General features: G+C 36.4%; 1 protein-coding gene across 1 annotated transcript; it reads right to left on the bottom strand.

Annotated features, from left to right (window-relative positions):
- Positions 1 to 345: 345 nt before the first annotated feature.
- On the bottom strand, positions 346 to 16,359 carry TMEM207 (transmembrane protein 207). The gene is made up of 5 exons (XM_022590116.2): positions 12,112 to 16,359; positions 10,226 to 10,263; positions 4,509 to 4,553; positions 3,326 to 3,468; positions 346 to 500 (listed from the first exon to the last, which is right to left on the bottom strand). The coding sequence occupies exons 1-5, from the start codon at positions 12,184 to 12,186 to the stop codon at positions 346 to 348; spliced, it is 456 nt and encodes a 151-aa protein (XP_022445824.1). The 5' UTR covers positions 12,187 to 16,359.
- Between the last annotated feature and the right edge of the window lie 1,488 nt (positions 16,360 to 17,847).

Below are 17,847 nucleotides of genomic sequence, written 5' to 3'. Positions count from 1 at the left end.
AGAGGTCAAATTAAAATAGAGATTGAGGCAGAAAAATTTGTGATGTGTACGACAGCAAAATCCTAAACTTAATGGAAGCCACTCCTTGAGTTAAGTACTGCCTATTTGAGTACATGGAGAAACTTGATTAGGAGCATAAAAGTATAAAGCAGCAGTGACATACCAAGAGTCCACTAATTTACTACGGTGACATCTCCATGCTCCAAAATCTTTTCCTACATTCATGCTCTTGTCTATTTGTCCTTTTTTAGACTACATTAATTGATCTCTAGGAATTCCCACTAAATGAAAGAACTGTTCTTAAATTTTATGTTTTGGAATTAAAAATATTTCTAAGAGTTTCAATTAATCATCCAGATCTAAAATCGGCTTGATTTTAGAATTTTTTTCATATGGAGGTGGGGGGCCTAAAGCACCAAAACATGGAACATGATACAATTCAGGATTTTGAGTTTGAAGGTGCATTCCAATTCCAGTTGGATTCACAGCTGCTTCTGTCCCTGGAAAGAGAAAGGTGGAGGCATAATCTTTCTAGTCAGCATAAAACAGAAGCACATGAACGGCCTAATAAAATCTGGCATTTCTTGGATCACTGGAGCAACAGAAAATTGTTTGTTCCCTTGAGAAAAAATTTACAACCATATCACTCTCTGCCACGGTAGTTTAGTCATTACAGCAAGAAAATTTGCTCTCATGAACAGATTAGACCATCACTGACTAAGCCATAAAGAAGCACCTACAGCTTAACAGCTGAAACTAGAAGAAATATCCCTTTTGGAAGATCAGAAGACAAGATTCCTGTAAACACTAATGGCATTTTAGCTAATGCTTCCATCATGAGATATGCAAATATCACTAGAAACGTTAAAGTATTACCTCTGAACTTCATTATTTTATATGTATGCTCTGTAAACTGCAACTCACGCAATTAATTAATTTCAACATCTCTATGATGAATAGTAAAAATATCAAGTTGTGAAAAGTTTTCAATTTTTAAATTCTCAAATTTTAAATTTTGAAATCAAAGCTCTTGACTTTAGATTATGCACACTACAAGCCATTATATATCAAAAACCAAACATTTTCTTCCTGAAACTGATCACCTTGAGAGATCATGCACTTATTCCAACAGTTCTTTGGGAAGTCTTCTATTAGTATTGGCTTGAAAGACTGTTTTTGAGTCACACAGGAAATCAACAGTAATATTTTATAACCATTTCTCTCTTTATATTTTTTCTTTTATTCACAAGGGTCTTTACCTTTCTGGGAATGATTTGGCTTCTTCTTCCCAAAACAATAATAACAACCATAAATTCACCTTTAAAAAAGAAACTACACCCTTAAACTAAATCTGGCTCTTTGACTGTTTTTGTATATTAAATTGAAATAGCACAAACATGTCCATTCATTTGCATATTGTCTCTGGCTGCTTTTTCTACTATGATTGCAGAAGTGAGTCATCCCCACACACTTGCAAAGTCAAACATTTTGGCCTTTGATATAAAAAATGTGCTGACCTCTTTCTTAAAGGGTTAAGATTCAATACCATTGAGAAAATTCCAAAGAACATGCCACAATTATCAAAATGATTCCAAGAGTAGTTACATATCAGGCAATAGCTGCCTCACTGGAATCCACATGTAGATTACTCAAAATTATTGCTTTGGAGTGCATTCTATTTATTTAGAATCATGAATTTCCATAATATAATAATTCAAATATTATTATAATATGTGAAGGGTGGGACCATATTTGGAATATAAACCTCACCTCCTGGTTCAACACTTTTCTTAAGGGGTTATTTATTTAATTGAATAATCTACTCCTAGGTTATTACACAATTTTTTTACACCTCAGTTTGCTGTTGTGCCATAAAAATCTAGTGATGGTATCTGCATTTATAAAAACAAGGCTAAATGAATGTAAAGTGCTTAAAACAAAGCCTGACGCACGTTAAAATTGATTGTCACTATTATTAGTAGTGATAATAATATTAGCATTATTACTATATAGCAAGAACTGTATTATGCTAAGAGTATGATGCATTTTCTTTTATTTACAATAGTATTTCCCAAACTATCCTATCTTAATGGTTAAGTAATGATTTAATCATTATCCTTACTAATGTTACAACACAGATGGGCTTCCCTGGTGGCACAGTGGTTGAGAGTCCGCCTGCCCATGCAGGGGACACGGGTTCGTGCCCCGGTCCGGGAAGATCCCACATGCCGCGGAGCGGCTGGGCCCGTGAGCCATGGCTGCTGAGCCTGCGCGTCCGGAGCCTGTGCTCTGCAGCGGGAGGGGCCACAGGGGTGAGAGGCCCGCGTACCGCAAAAAAAAAAAAAAAAAAAAAAAAAAAGTACTGAATTTTGATATTAAAACATTTTAGTTTATTTTTACCCCACTTCCTATTTAGCTGTTAGTTTTTCCAGGACATCTCCTGCTCTGTTGAAAATCTTATGCTGATCCAAGTTTCTGAAGGGCAGCTGTTAATCTCTACCAAGCACTCTTGAGGCAACTGTAGTATACAATGAAGTGCCTTAACAGGAAAGTTTCATAACAGACGGTCTCTGGATGAGGACACTGCTTAACATGAAGAAATAAACTAGCAATTGTCACTTCCCAGAAATCAGAAAATTGTCATTTTTCTATTTACAGCTGAGGCTAGCAATTACACATAACTCAAGACCATACTTTCCTCCATTTCATACCTCTTAATGGAGACTGGAAAATAATAGGAAAGGCATGGTTTTGAGGGTGGGGTTTGGGAGCAGACAAGATCAGGATGCTGCCAATATGTCTGGGGAGAAAGGACATGAGTATTGACACTCGCCTGTCCAATTCCAGTATTTCAGGCTCTGCAGTGGCAGCAGACAATCTATAAATTGTTGTTCAATATTACTGCAGGTAAGTGAGACATGGAGAGCTTTGTAAATGAGACTATGAACACGGGGTAGGATAGATGGATATTAAAATCCCAGAGATGCTCTTCTCTTCTGTACCCTAAACCTTACCATTCACTTGGAGTGTCCAGCCCTGTGTATCTTTTCCCTTCTGCTTGTTGACTGAATGACATGTTTAGGTTCTATCCCCATACTCAACTCTGAGTCACTTCCCCAGGACACATTTTTTTTCTTTTCTTTTGGGGTCTTTTTCTTCTGAAGTTTTCTCATTTAGACTCTCTCCACAGTGCATGCCTTTGAGTCTTCAATAAACCATGTCTCGTTCTGTGTTTACAAATCTGCTTTTCATAGATTAGATTTTCAACCCACACAAAACTATAAGGTTTCCAGAGAGGAAGTCTAGAAGTGTGTAGACAGCTTACCATAAACAGGGTCCAAGTCTCCAACAGCAAAAACAGCCATGGTGCATCTTCGGGGACCATTTTGGAGTTTCCTCAGCCAGCACTGGAGGCAGAAGAGCACTGCTCCACAGAGAAGAGCCACCAGGAAAATCAGCAGCAAGAACCTTATGCAAGAAGAAGAAAGGGAGGAGTGAGGTGGAGCATTCTGGGAAGTTAAGAGCTCCTGCTACTTCCCGGAAAGGGGCAAAAACTCAACAAGACTGGATACAAGCAATCTGGGAGGCCAAATTCCTTAAGCAATCTCCCACCACCACTCATACATTTTCACTGACTCTGGAATGTTCACTGAGCTTACAGGGGGTCAGTCTTGCCAGGTAATCTTAACTGTTTTCTCTTTAGAAATTGGAGAGTGGTTCAAAAGAGCATCATCTTGATTCCTTAACTCATTCATCCATTATTCCTTCCATTCAGCCATCCATTCATTCATTCTACTAGTATGTAAGTGACCAAATAGATTTTAGATGTTGGAGCTGGGGATTCACAGGTTGACAAGACAGGGTCTCTGTCTTTGAGGAGCTAACCATCTAATTGAGAGAACTGGTAATGTTTAGTTTTGAAAATACAGAAGCCAAGGTTTAGGAAGTTATAACAATCCATTTTTGTCATATTCTGAATGGCTTTTAGGGTCAGAACTAAAATCAGTGGAGGAGTCATTTTGGGAGATTTCAAGATAAAGAACAATGATTTTACCTTTAAAAATATCCAACTTGGGAATAAACTATTATTCTTAAAAATAGTAAGTTCCCGGGCTTCCCTGGTGGCACAGTGGTTGAGAGTCCGCCTGCCGATGCAGGGGACACGAGTTCGTGCCCCGGTCCGGGAAGATCCCACATGCCGCGGAGTGGCTGGGCCCGTGAGCCATGGCCGCTGAGCCTGCGCGTCCGGAGTCTGTGCTCCGCAACGGGAGAGGCCACAACAGTGCGAGGCCCGCGTACCGCAAAATAAAAAAAAAAAGTAAGTTTCCTGTCATAGGAAGTGTTTAAGTAAACACTAGCCAACAAACTGAAAGTGATGTTTCTGTTGATCCACATGGTCCCTAAAGTTTTCTTATGCGCTATGGTTTCATATTCTATCTCAATTATTTAGGAAAAGGAGTGTCATATACCACTAAAGGTTTTATAACACAAATTGAGGGTGTCCTTACCAGATATACCAGCCATTTGTGTCCTGATCTTTATAGTTTGTGCACCTGGTAATAAAGGAAGAGCAGTTAGTGCTGGACCTCTAGAGGGACAAGGATTATTCTTCTGGACTGTAGTATTTGTTCTGACCACACTTATTTCCTCAACAATCACCTACCCACTGCACCCCCCATAATTATACAAATGTTTACTGAATGTCCACTTCATTTAAGGCACTGAGAATACAGGTAAATGTGAGACTGTCAGATATGTAAGCAGATAATTGCACTGTAATAGGCTTGATTCTAGAGTTATGAATACTGTTGTGCATTGAGAAGGTAGTGACTAATTTTCAGGGCTAACATGTCATAGGTGTTAGGCATTGGGCAGATAACCATTGCAGTATTCTGTTTATTCAGAGACCTAGAGTTTTTCAAAATGCAAATTCTCCAGGGAAATTTCATAATCTCTATTATCCTTTAATATCTTGGTAAGGAAGATATTACTAAACCAGGCCTGTAGACTGGTTGGAGAAAAAAATTAGAATAAAAGTAAAATGGGTGTGTGTGGTCACACATACCATTTACCAAGGAGTTAGAAGTTGATCTTCCATTAGGATGGTTAAACCATTTTTGTATCTAGGCACAACTCAGTCATTCCTGGGTTTAGGTTAAAAAGATGACACAAAAACAAAGTTCACAGTGTAATTTTCAGGAGGTTTAACTCCCCAGGGATAGACACTCAAGTGCTATTCATTCCAGAGTCCCTCACTATATCAGACACGGGCACTAAATGTATGTTTGCTGATGGACTTTTTTCACGCCTTAGTGTATGGGCCGCTGTTCAAGTATTCTAGCATTAAATAGTGGAAAACCGTTCATCACAGCCTGATAAACTTCTGAGATAGAGCTGTACTTAATCATGTCTTCTTCGGCCATTGTTAAAATAATACTTAGTACTTTTCAGCTTGAAAGCATTTTTAAATGTCAGCTAATTTATTGCTCTCAGCGTCTCTAAGGAAGCAGTGTGTCATGTTTATTATTATACTAGTCAGAAATGACTTTTTACCATATGTGAAGTATCAACTCAAAAATTTTACCACAAACATTTAAGACAAACGTCAGTCACCCAGACGACAAGATTTTTTTGTGTGTGTGCACCTAGAGGGTTTAGCCAAGTATATAGGTATAAATGGCAGGGGGGGGAAAATGGCAACTGAAGTATAAATTTCAAAAACATCCTAAAACAAGTGATCATCAATAAAGGATTATAAAGATAATTAATGGAACATCCTTATAAAGGAATATTATCCATTCATCAAAGAGAATATAGATTTATATTTATAATTAAACAAAATGATACAGAGAGCTCAATTCTACTTTGTATATTTTCTTTTATGTAAATACAATGATTTCACTACATAGGTATTATACAGTTAGTATGTATACATATATACCAAATTACTAACAATGCTTGCTTCTCTTGAAGATGGTGTTGTGAGGCACTTTATATTTTCAGTATTTCTATATTCTTTGAATTTTTATAATGTACATACATCACTTTTGTAGTCATAAAATTTTCACATAGTATATTATAAATACAAAAAATCTTTAAAATGTAGTATCCCACTTTAAAGATGTATGTAGAGAAATACTCCTGGTGTCCTGGCTCAATAAAACAGCTCAAGGTTCTTGGTTTTGAGTCTTGAAATCTAAGCTTATGACCAGAAAAAAGTATGGATTGCTTTATCTTCCTCCATATATAAATCTCTGCTTCTCTCCTTTACATTTAAAAATAGACCATATACTTATTAAAATGTCAATTCTAAATATTAACTACCTTATGTCATTTCTTTTTGACACTCAATAAGTGTCAATTATTAAGTGGCTCTTATTGAGCCACTCAATATTTTTTTCAAGTGCTAACAATTATCCAAACTTATTTACTTTACTTCCTTTTTCTGACCCTGTGCACACACTGGTGAAGTAACTGATATGCAATAAAATGGCCAGGAAGCAGTTAGCTGGAGAAATGCAAAGTGGTCATACAATTTCACAACTGCAGGCTCCTTTGGGATCATTTATTTCACCTTTAGGATTTTGCACACTGTGCAACAGACACTCACAGTGGGAAAGGAAATGGGAGGTCACTACCTGACCAAAGAACTTAAACTAGAATAGAGGTCTTCTGACTCCATGTGCCTCCTTCCTCACCATTGTTTCCAAGTTCAATTTTTAAACAGAAATTTTTTGAGTTCTTAAAAAAAATTAAAAGTGTCTGAACAATATCAGTATTTTAAATATTTAAATTTTAGGTGCAAGATCTTCAGTGTAGAAAAAGTTATTTACCCAGAGATTTACTTATGCTTGATCAAATTGGGATGGGGATGCCAAAAAGATAAAAAAGAAATCCAGGAGAAGTGAGAGCTGACTATAACGTTTAAGGAAGACATTTCCAATCATCAGAGCTCTCTAGAAGTAGGTGACGTAGGAGATAATTTCCGTCCCTTCCAGAACAACCAGTGCCCTACTTTGACATATGGAGATAATTCCTGCTCTATAGGGGTGGTTAAACTCGTTGATCTTAATTTTTTTTTTCTCAGTGCTGAGAATCTGTGGACCTAAGATTAACTGCAAATTCATTACTTGGATAAATAGAAGAAGAGTGCAAAGTTGTTTCATTGGCTTCTCTACTAGAATTATCCATAATTTCCTGTGCTGGGCATTCTTCTAAACCAGTTGTATAACTTCATATGAATTAACTCACTTTCAAACTTAAAATGCTATAAAGTGGGGTCATACTATTATAATCCTCACTTTACAGTTGAGACAATTCAGTCATAAAGAGATTAAGTAACTTGTTCATGATAAGACGGTGGAAGTGGCAGAGGCAGGGTTTAAACCCAAATGGTCTGGCTGTGGAGTTCATGTCTCTTACCACCATGCAGCATTGTAACTGGGGAGAGTAAAATTCATCTCTAGCCTCATATTACTATGTGGACTACTGCCTGAATGGATTCAATATTCTGTGTTCCAAAATGCTTTAAGAAAATATTAAAAATACAAAAAAAAAATTAGAAATGAGAGCACAGAGGGTAGCAGACAAATAAGCCAAAAGTGAGATCAGTTTGTAAACTGAATGTAGTAAATCTAAGCTTTCTAGCAATTAATAGGATGAAAGAGAGAATTGGTTATATAGCATCCTCTAAAATGAATAAAAACAGGCAGCATTATTCACCAAATGCACAACTATTCCAGCTATAGAAATGAGAGACAAATTCAAACTATGGGGCTTCATAAAGAGGTTGTCTTTAACAACAGGAACAATGTTTCTCACAGTACTCTTAGAATAAATGCAATAATAAATTTCATGGGTCCTTTCTGTAAAAATTACTCTTAACAGAAGCCGGAATGCAATTCAGCTACAATAATCTGGGGGAGGGACAGGTGCCAAATCATATCATCCAGAGACCAGTGGCCTGACCTAATTAATCTGGGGTGGGTAAATTGTACAGTACCCAAAAGGATGGTTGGATTGTGTACCCCTAGGTATTTCACCAGGTGTGTAATTTTCTCTAAATATTGGACGTGCAGTGTGGATTTGTAGTGAAAATCCCCGGCTCAGGAATCAGTCATAGGCCCAGATGCAAGCTCTGCCTTTTACTTGTTTAATCTTGAACAAAATACTTAACTTCCCCAAGCCAGGTAATATGGTAGACTATCATCAGCAATGTATTAATGCAATTAATTTACAGAATCCCATATGCTTATGATTTTATTTATGTTTTGTAAAATACCCTATTTATGTACATACATGTACATCAGTATACGTGGTTATTTCTGGGAAAGGGAAAAGATTAAAGGTGTAATTTTTCAGAGGGACTCTGACGTGTTTGATTTCATACACTAAATTACTTATAATATCTAAATTATACACAAAAAGTCTAGCAATGCATTGTTTATACTAAAGATGCAGTTATAAAAATAAATTGATCGGCAGCCGCATAGCACAGGGAGATCAGCTCGGTGCTTTGTGACCACCTAGAGGGGTAGGATAGGGAGGGTGGGAGGGAGACACAAGAGGGAGGAGGTATGGGAATATATGTATATGAATAGCTGATTCACTTTGTTATACAGCAGAAACTAACACACCATTGTAAAGCAATTATACTCCAATAAAGATGTTAAAATAAATAAATAAATAAATAAATTGATCGGGTTAGAGCAGAAAAAAATTAGTCTTGTGCTGGAAAAAAAATGTAAATAGAACTAATAATAGATCTCACAAACACCTTCCTGGGTTGGCAAAATATTTGAAATATTGTGTCTACCTTCAATACATTTCCTTACCTTATATGAGCTCTCCACAAAATCAGCCACTTTCTTGCCTTCTGTGTCTTAATTTTCTGTTAATTTGCATTATATTTGAGGTGGTTTCTTGTTTTTATTCAAAAGCAATGATATTAAATAGTGACTAATATAACAGACATTTACATGCAAAATGATGTAGCCAAAAAGTTTGTACCTAAGTACTAATTTAAGTCCTGCAATTAATTTGTTACTATCTCTCTTTGGGCCTCAATTTCTTCACCCAAAAAAAAAGGCCAGTAGCCTCAGTGACTCTAAAGTTAGCTTATAAAGTTCCTCAATACCATATTCTCCTGTCATGTTGATTGGCGAATTAGATTCAACATTTCTGATCCTTTCCAATTATGAATTTCTTTATTCTATTATTCTGGGTCAAAGGCAGAAGACGAAAGGGCAAGATGAGACAGCCATGAGGTCCAAAGTTAGGTAAGCACACCAATAGTCAAAAGTCCATTATGTCACCAACACCAGAAGACAGAGGAAAATGCAAGTCCAAAATCAAGGCAAAGAAACAGCAATGGAGAGCCGCCATGCAGTAGCTGAAAGAGTGGCACACATTTAATGAGCACATGATCAATAATGGGATGATCCATCAGAAATAGGTGAAGGATTCCAGGGCCAAGGAAAGCACCCCAGCCAGCATGGCCTCATAATCTGGAGACAATGCCCAGAGACCCCGGCCTTGAGGGTAACAGTCAATGATAAAAACAGCTAGCTGGCGGTGAGGGCTGCTCCCAGGAGAAGACAGGGCTTGGCAGAAGTGCTTTCTGACACTTGCACGAAGTCTCAGTACATTACAGTTATCGGTAATCAGCAGCAGCTTTATTAATGGCACCTTCTCCCCATCTCCCGAATAGAACTCTGAGAAGAATTAAGCCTACAGTACGAAAAGTGAGAAAATAGTGTCAATTATTCACATAGCATATCAAGGGCACTTTGAAAGGTACACATAATACAGGTTAGATCTTTGGTAGTTGGCTTATATTTGAAACCAAATTACCCAGAAAACTGTCTCCCATCATCCCTGTGAGTTACACATGTGGATGGAGTCATAGAGGAAGTCATGATTCTTTCATGAACTTAAAGGACACTTAAAACTTCAAGTGTGGAGAATTCAGTGAGCAAAAATACCTAGAAATCAACTAGGTCCCTTATTCATTTAACAAAGCTTATCACAATGAAAGTGCATATTTTCTGCTTTTAGAAAAATTGAGCCATTTGCATTTAAAAGCAATTTACTTTTTATTTTTCTTGCATGATTATAATGATCATTTGAAACTCAGTTGGGGCTTCTCAAATGACTTGAGACATTTTTATTCTTTGAATTTTGAAAATGCTGAATAGAACCATGGAGCCTCTTGCTATTTACTTACATTTCATTTTCTTCACATGGTGAGTCCGATAGCACCAACTGAAACACATGTTTAGAACAATGAAATCAAAACATTTCATGTCTAATCCTTTAATACAGTGCCTAGAGACAATGTGTGTTTATATCATTTTGCTTGTTTTTCTGTTTTAATTAAAAGCTCCGCAGCAGAGTCTATTGGTGCAAAGAATTGTAATTGAAAAAAATCTCTGGGTAGATTCTCCAGCTCAGCAGTGACAGGAGATATATACTGGGAGCCAGATTCCTATCCTACACACTGCCATAGGTGGGTGTGAAAACACTTTTTCTATAGGCAGATTTTACTTTATCTAAAGAGCTTTTGTGCACTTGCATTTTTCTTTGTTTTCACATTTTAGCTAGAGGAAGGAGTTTCATTACTTGTGAATATTATTTTCACGCAAAGGAATCAAGTTCCCTACGTGAAAACTGAAGTCCATTCCCTTAGCGTTAGTGGATATTAAATACATGACCGAAGGAGGGAGTGATTTTAACCTGCTCTAAGGCTAAGGTCAACCTAAGATCCATTGACATTCCTGTTGAGATTTACATTTTTCTCTTTATCAAAGAAGAGGGGAAAACTAATAACCTTGATTGCTTTGTTTTAAAAGACCCAAACCGTAAGTATTCTAACACAATTTTCTTATCCTCTGTGTCAAGCCTTATAGGTTACAATAACTCACGTCACAGGAAAGAAAGTACTCCTATCTAGAGGACTTGCTTATAGGTTTGTCTTTCTCTTGAACTGAGACCATTTTCATGTACAATGAGAAAACTTGTTGAATATTATTTATATGTAGCCCTAAACATTGTGTTGATGAGGTCTGTGAAGTATTTATTTTCCTGGACCCTACATACAAATATCAATACAAGTAAGAAGTTACAAAATTTAAAATCATAGACTTGGAAATTTTGCGTGAGATACATTTTTTTTCCCCTTAATCCCAAACTCATCTTCTTCAGCACCTCATATTTATTCCACCAAGTTTGTCTGGGCAAAGAGATTTGTGGAGTTGCAGATGGAGTCATGAATTGGCCATCAGAGAACGTGGTAATGAACAATTTATAAGCACAGAAAATGAGTTGCACTCTCTTTTGCTAGAATGCTGCAAATAGACTTGCATACTGACTGAGAGGAAAATGAACGTTCAAATTTTGTCCATAAAGAAAGTTTATTTATGAGCAGATGAAATCATTTAGGATCCAGCTTCACAGATAAACAAATAAAGCCAGCATTTCACTTTCAAGTCACTTCCTTGAAACCCTAGCAAGAAGTACACAGTGTTACATTATTACTACCTCAGTTCCAATGTCAGACTTTGCAGTTATCAAGAAATGGGGAGTGAAGTCTTAATATATTTCATACCTAAATATTTCAGATACGTTGCATTCAAGAAACACAGATACAGAAATGCAGGGATTAGTCAGAATGAGATACTAGAGCAGAGGAATCAAAATAGACTCTAAGATGGTTCTGTCTGCGCTGTTCAGCACTGAAAAACTGTTGAGCCTCAAGTATGGCTTTGGGCAACAGTAAACATACCTTAAATTAATCCTGCCACAGCATCTTATGTCAATAACACTTCTGATTTTTAAAAATTTTACAGCATAACAAAGTTAAAAAAATATTGATCACATCATATTTCAATAGCAATAGAACTAAATAAAGAAGACATAGGACTAAGGTCATAAACCATGTTGTTATCTGTATGTTTAACCAATATATATAATGCCCTAAGATTCTGGTAACACATTCTTAAACGAAATCTTCTAACTGTCGGAGTCATTGTTACCCAAACCACAAATCTATAACAAATCAGATCCTTAGAGTAGTAGCTTTGAAAATCTTTTCCCAGAAAGAGAGATGGTTACCTGGAATAGTGGCAAACACAAGATTCCTGTTTTTGAGACCATCGAAGTGACACTTAGAAGTCTGGATCTCGACATAACTTAAAGGACAAGAGGCTCAAAGATAGTGGTTTGCTGTCTGTGTTTATCTCCGTCTTTCTCAGAACGTGTTAGCTTCTCTATAAGTTCTGCTTCATGCCAGGGCACTCATTAACGCTGGCTCCTTGTGACTGGTAAAGTGCCTGCCAGGAGCTGGAATTTTAGGTGCAAGCTCACAGGTACTGAAAGTTCAAGGATTTCAGTTTAAGCTCAGAACACTGATAATGTTTCTCAAACCCTTAAAAGCCAGGGTAATACATGCTGACCTGCAAAACTAGCTGGCTGTTGAAATAACTTACAACATTCAAGTGCATGTTTTTATTCCAGGGTACTTCTGGGTTGTTTGTTTGTTTTGTAGATTTTTTTTTGGAAAATTTATGTTTCCTTCCCTTTGTTGGTCCTCTTTGCTCTTCTTTTCCAAAACATCATTTTCAGTCCCAGGTGTAACCCAACCTTGGACATAAAGCTTTCCCCGTCTCATAATAATTGCAGCTTACTTTTAAACAGAGTATATTTCAATATATATATAAATGAAAGAACTCCAACACAACTGCCAACAAAAAAGTTACCAAAAATGTCAAAGGAAGTTCTGAAAAAGAACAACTAAAGAGGCACTAAACTACTATATATTAAGACATTATAAAAGCATAAAAATTGGTACTGACACATGTAAACAAAAAGATAGATGGAACAGAATAAAGTTCAGAAATAAATTAAAATACACATAGAGATTTATTTCAACTACCATTTTATTTTATTTTTTTAACATCTTTATTGGAGTATAATTGCTTTACAATGGTGTGTTAGTTTCTGCTGTAAAACAAAATGAATCAGCTATGTGTATACATATATCACCATATCCCCTCCCTCTTGTGTCTCCATCCCACCCTCCCTATCCCACCCCTCTAGGTGGTCACAAAGCACTAAGCTGATTTCCTGTGCTATGTGCTGCTTCCCACTAGCTATCTATTTTACATTTGGTACGGTATATATGTCAATTCCAGTCTCTCACTTCATCCCAGCTTACCCTTCCCCCTCCCCATGTCCTCAAGTCCATTCTCTACATCTGCGTCTTTATTCCTGTCCTACCCCTAGGTTCTTCAGACCATTTTTGTTTTTTTAGATTCCATGTATATGTGTTCGCATGTGGTATTTGTTTTTCTCTTTCTGACTTGCTTCACTCTGAATGACAGTCTCTAGGTCCATCCACCTCAATACAGATAAATCAATTTCATTTCTTTTTATGGCTGAGTAATGTTCCATTTTATATATGTGCCATGTCTTCTTTATCCATTCATCTGTTGATGGATGCTTACGTTGCTTCCATGTCCTGGCTATTTTATATAGAGCTGCAATTAACATTGTGGTACATGTATTTTTTGAATTATGGTTTTCTCAGGTACATATACCCAGTAGTGGGAGTGCTGGGTCGTATGGTAGTTCTATTTTTAGTTTTTAAGGAACCTCCATACTGTTCTCCATAGTGGCTCTATCAATTTACATTCCCACCAACAGTGCAAGAGGGTTCCCTTTTCACCACACCTTCTCCAGCATTTACTGTTTGTAGATTTTTTGATGATGGGCATTCCGATGGTGTGACGTGATACCTCATTGTAGTTTTGATTTGAATTTCTCTAATGATTAATGATGTTGAGCATCCTTTCATTTGTTTGCTGGAAATCTGCATAGCTTCTTTGGAGAAATGTCTATTTAGGTCTTCTGCCCATTTTTGGATTGGGTTGTTTGCTTTCTGATTTTGAGCTGCATTAGCTGATTGTATATTTTGGAGATTAATCCTTTGTCAGTTGCTTCATTTGCAAATATTTTCTCCCATTCTGAGAGTTGCCTTTTTGTCTTATTTATGGTTTCCTTTGCTGTGCAAAAGCTTTTAAGTTTCATTAGGTCCCATTTGTTTATTTTTGTTTTTATTTCTATTGCTCTGTGAGGTGGGTAAAAAGGATCTTGTGATTTATGTCACAGAGTATTCTGCCTATGTTTTCCTGTAAGAGTTTCATAGTGTCTGGTCTTACATTTAGGTCTTTAATCCATTTTGAGTTTATTTTTGTGTATGGTGCTAGGGAGTGTTCTAATTTCATTCTTTTACATGCAGCTGTCCAGTTTTCCCAGCACCACTTATTGAAGAGCGTGTCTTTTCTCCATTGTACATTGTTGCCTCCTTTATCAAAGATAAGGTGACCATATTTACTTGGGTTTATCTCTGGGCTTTCCATCCTGTTCCATTGATCTATATTTCTGTTTTTGTGCCAGTACCATACTATCTTGATTACTATAGCTTTGTAGTATATTCTAAAGCCAGGGCGCCTGATTCCTCCAGCTCCGTTTTTCTTTCTCAAGATTGCTTTGGCTATTTGAGGTCTTTTGTTTTCCATACAAATTGTGAAATTTTTTGTTCTAGTTCTGTGAAAAATGCCATTGGTAGTTTGATAGGGATTGAATTGAATCTGTAGATTGCTTTGGGTAGTAGAGTCATTTTCACAATGTTGATTATTCCAATCTGAGAACATGGTATATCTCTCCATCCCTTTGTATCATCTATAATATCTTTCATCAGTGTCATAGTTTTCTGCATACAGGTCTTTTGCCTCCTTAGGTAGGTTTATTCCTAAGTACTTTATTCTTTTTGTTGCAGTGGTAAATGGGAGTGTTTCCTTAATTTCTCTTTTAGATTTGTCATCATTAGTGTATAGGAATGCAAGTGATTTCTGTGCATTAATTTTGTATCCTGCTACTGTACCAAATTCATTGACTAGCTCTACTAGTTTTTTCATACATTCTTTAGGATTCTCTATGTATAGTATCATGTTATCTGCAGACAGTCACAGTTTTACTTCTTCTTTTCCAATTTGGATTCCTTTTATTTCTTTTTCTTCTCTGATTCCTGTGGCTAAAACTTCCAAAACTATGTTGAATAATAGTGGTGAGAGTGGACAACCTTGTCTCTTTCCTGATCTTAGTGGAAATGGTTTCAGTTTGTCACCATTGAGAATGATGTTGGCGGTGGGTTTTTCATATATGGCCTTTACTATGTTGAGGTAGATTCCCTCTATAACTACTTTCTGGAGGGTTTTTATCATAAATGTGTGCTGAATTTTGTTGAAAGCTTTTTCTGCATCTATTGAGATTATCATATGTTTTTTATCCTTCGATTTGTTAATATGGTTTATCACATTGATTGATTTGCATATATTGAAGAACCCTTGCATTCCTGGGATAAACCCCACTTGATCACGGTGTATGATCCTTTCAATGTGCTGTTGTATTCTGTTTGCTAGTATTTTGTTGAGGATTTTTGCATCTATGTTCATCAGTGATATTGACCTGTAGTTTTCTTTTTTTGTGACTTTTTTTGCGGTTTTGATATCAGGGTGATGGTGGCCTCGTAGAATGGGTTTGGGAGGGTTCCTTCCTCTGTAATTTTTGGAAGAGTTTGAGAAGGATAGGTGTTAGCTCTTCTCTAAATGCTTGCTAGAATTCACCTGTGAAGCTATCTGGTCCTGGGTTTTGTTTGTTGGAAGATTTTAAATCACAGTTTCAATTTCATTGCTTGTGATTGGTCTGTTTATATTTTCTATTTCCTCCTGGTTCAGTCTCGGAAGGCTGTGCTTTTCTAAGAATTTGTCCATTTCTTCCAGGTTGTCCATTTTATTGGCATATAGTTGCTTATAGTAATCTCTCATGACCCTTTATATTTCTGCAGTGTCAGTTGTTACTTCCCCTTTTTCATTTCTAATTCTATTGATTTGAGTGTTCTCCCTTTTTTCCTTGATGAGTCTGGCTAATGGTTTATCGATTTTGTTATCTTCTCAAAGAACCAGCTTTTAGTTTTACTGATGTTTACTATTGTTTCCTTAAGTTATTTTTCATTTATTTCTGATATGATCTTTAAGATTTGTTTCTTTCTGCTAACTTTGGGTTTTTTCTGTTCTTCTTTCTCTAATTGCTTTTGGTGTAAAGTTAGGTTGTTTATTTGAGATTTTTCTTGTTTCTTCAGGTAGGATTGTATTGCTATAAACTTCTCTCTTGGAACTGCTTTTGCTGCATCCCCTATGTTTTGGGTCTTCGTGTTTTCATTGTCATTTGTTTCTAGGTATTTTTTGATTTCCTTTTTGATTTCTTCAGTGATCTCTTGGTTATGTAGTAGCATATTGTTTAACCTCCATGTGTTTGTATTTTTTACATATTTTTTCCTGTAATTGATATCTAGTCTCATAGTGGTGTGGTTGGAAAAAATACTTGCTACTATTTCAATTTTCTTAAATTTACCAGGGCTTGATTTGTGACACATGATATGATCTATCCTGGACAATATTCCATGAGCACTTGAGAAGAAGTGTATTCTGTTGTTTTTGGATGGAATGTCCTATAAATATCAATTAAGTCCATCTTGTTTAATGTGTCATTTAAAGCTTGTGTTTCCTTATTTATTTTCATTTTGGATGATCTGTCCATTGGTGAAAGTGGGATGTTAAAGTCCCCTACTATGATTGTGTTACTGTCAGTTTCCCCTTTTTTGGCTGTTAGCATTTGTTTTTTGTACTGAGGTGCTCCTATGTTGTGTGCATAAATAGTAACAATTTTTATATCTTCTTCTTGGATTGATCCCTTGATCATTATGTAGTGTCCTTCTTTGTCTCTTGTAATACTCTGTTTAAAATTCTATTTTGTCTGATATGAGAATTGCTACTTCAGCTTCCTTTTGATTTCCATTTGCATGGAATATCTGTTTTCCATCCCCTCACTTTCAGTCTGTATGTGTCCCTAGGTTTGAAGTGGTTCTCTTGTAGACAGCATATATACAGGTCTTGTTTTCTTTTTTTTTTTTTCATTAGCCAGTCTATGTCTTTTGGTTGGAGCATTTAATCCATTTACATTTAAGGTAGTTATCAATATGTATGTTCTTATTTCCATTTTCTTAATTGTTTTGAGTTTGTTATTGTGGATCTTTTCCTTCTCTTGTGTTTCTGCCTAGAGAAGTTCCTTTAACATTTGTTTTAAAGCTGGTTTCGTGGTGCTGAATTCTCTTAGCTTTTACTTGTCTGCAAAGATTTTAATTTCTCCGCCGAATCTGCGTGAGGTCCTTGGTGGGTAGAGTAATCTTGGTTGTAGGTTTTTCCCTTTCATCACTTTAAATATGTCCTGCCACACCCTTCTGGCCTGCAGAGTTTCTGCTGAAAGATCAGCTGTTAACCTTATGGGGATTCCCTTGTATGTTATTTGTTGCTTTTCCCTTGATGCTTTTAATATTTTTTCTTTGTATTTAATTTCTGTTAGTTTGATTAATACATGTCCTGGTGTGTTTCTCCTTGGATTTATCCTGTATGGGACTCTCTGTGCTTCCTGGACTTGATTGACTATTTCCTTTCCCATATTACGGAAGTTTACAAGTATAATCTCTCCAAATATTTTCTCAGTCCCTTTCTTTTTCTCTTCTTCTTCTGGGACCCCTATAATTTGAATGCTGGTGCGTTTAATGTTGTCCCAGAGGTTCTTAGACTGTGCTCAGTTCTTTTCATTCTTTTTTCTTTATTCTGTTCTGCAGTAGTTGTTTCCACTATTTTATCTTCCAGGTCACTTATCCGTTCTTCTCCCTCAGTTATTCTGCTATTAATTCCTTCTAGAGAATTTTTCTTTTCTCTTATT

The sequence above is a fragment of the Delphinapterus leucas genome, chromosome 4, assembly GCF_059928025.1.
Source record: "Delphinapterus leucas isolate spDelLeu-1000000601 "Yukka" chromosome 4, BTC_Dleu_Yukka2, whole genome shotgun sequence".
NCBI lineage: Eukaryota > Metazoa > Chordata > Mammalia > Artiodactyla > Monodontidae > Delphinapterus > Delphinapterus leucas.
This window is presented reverse-complemented; position numbering and strand designations above follow the sequence as displayed.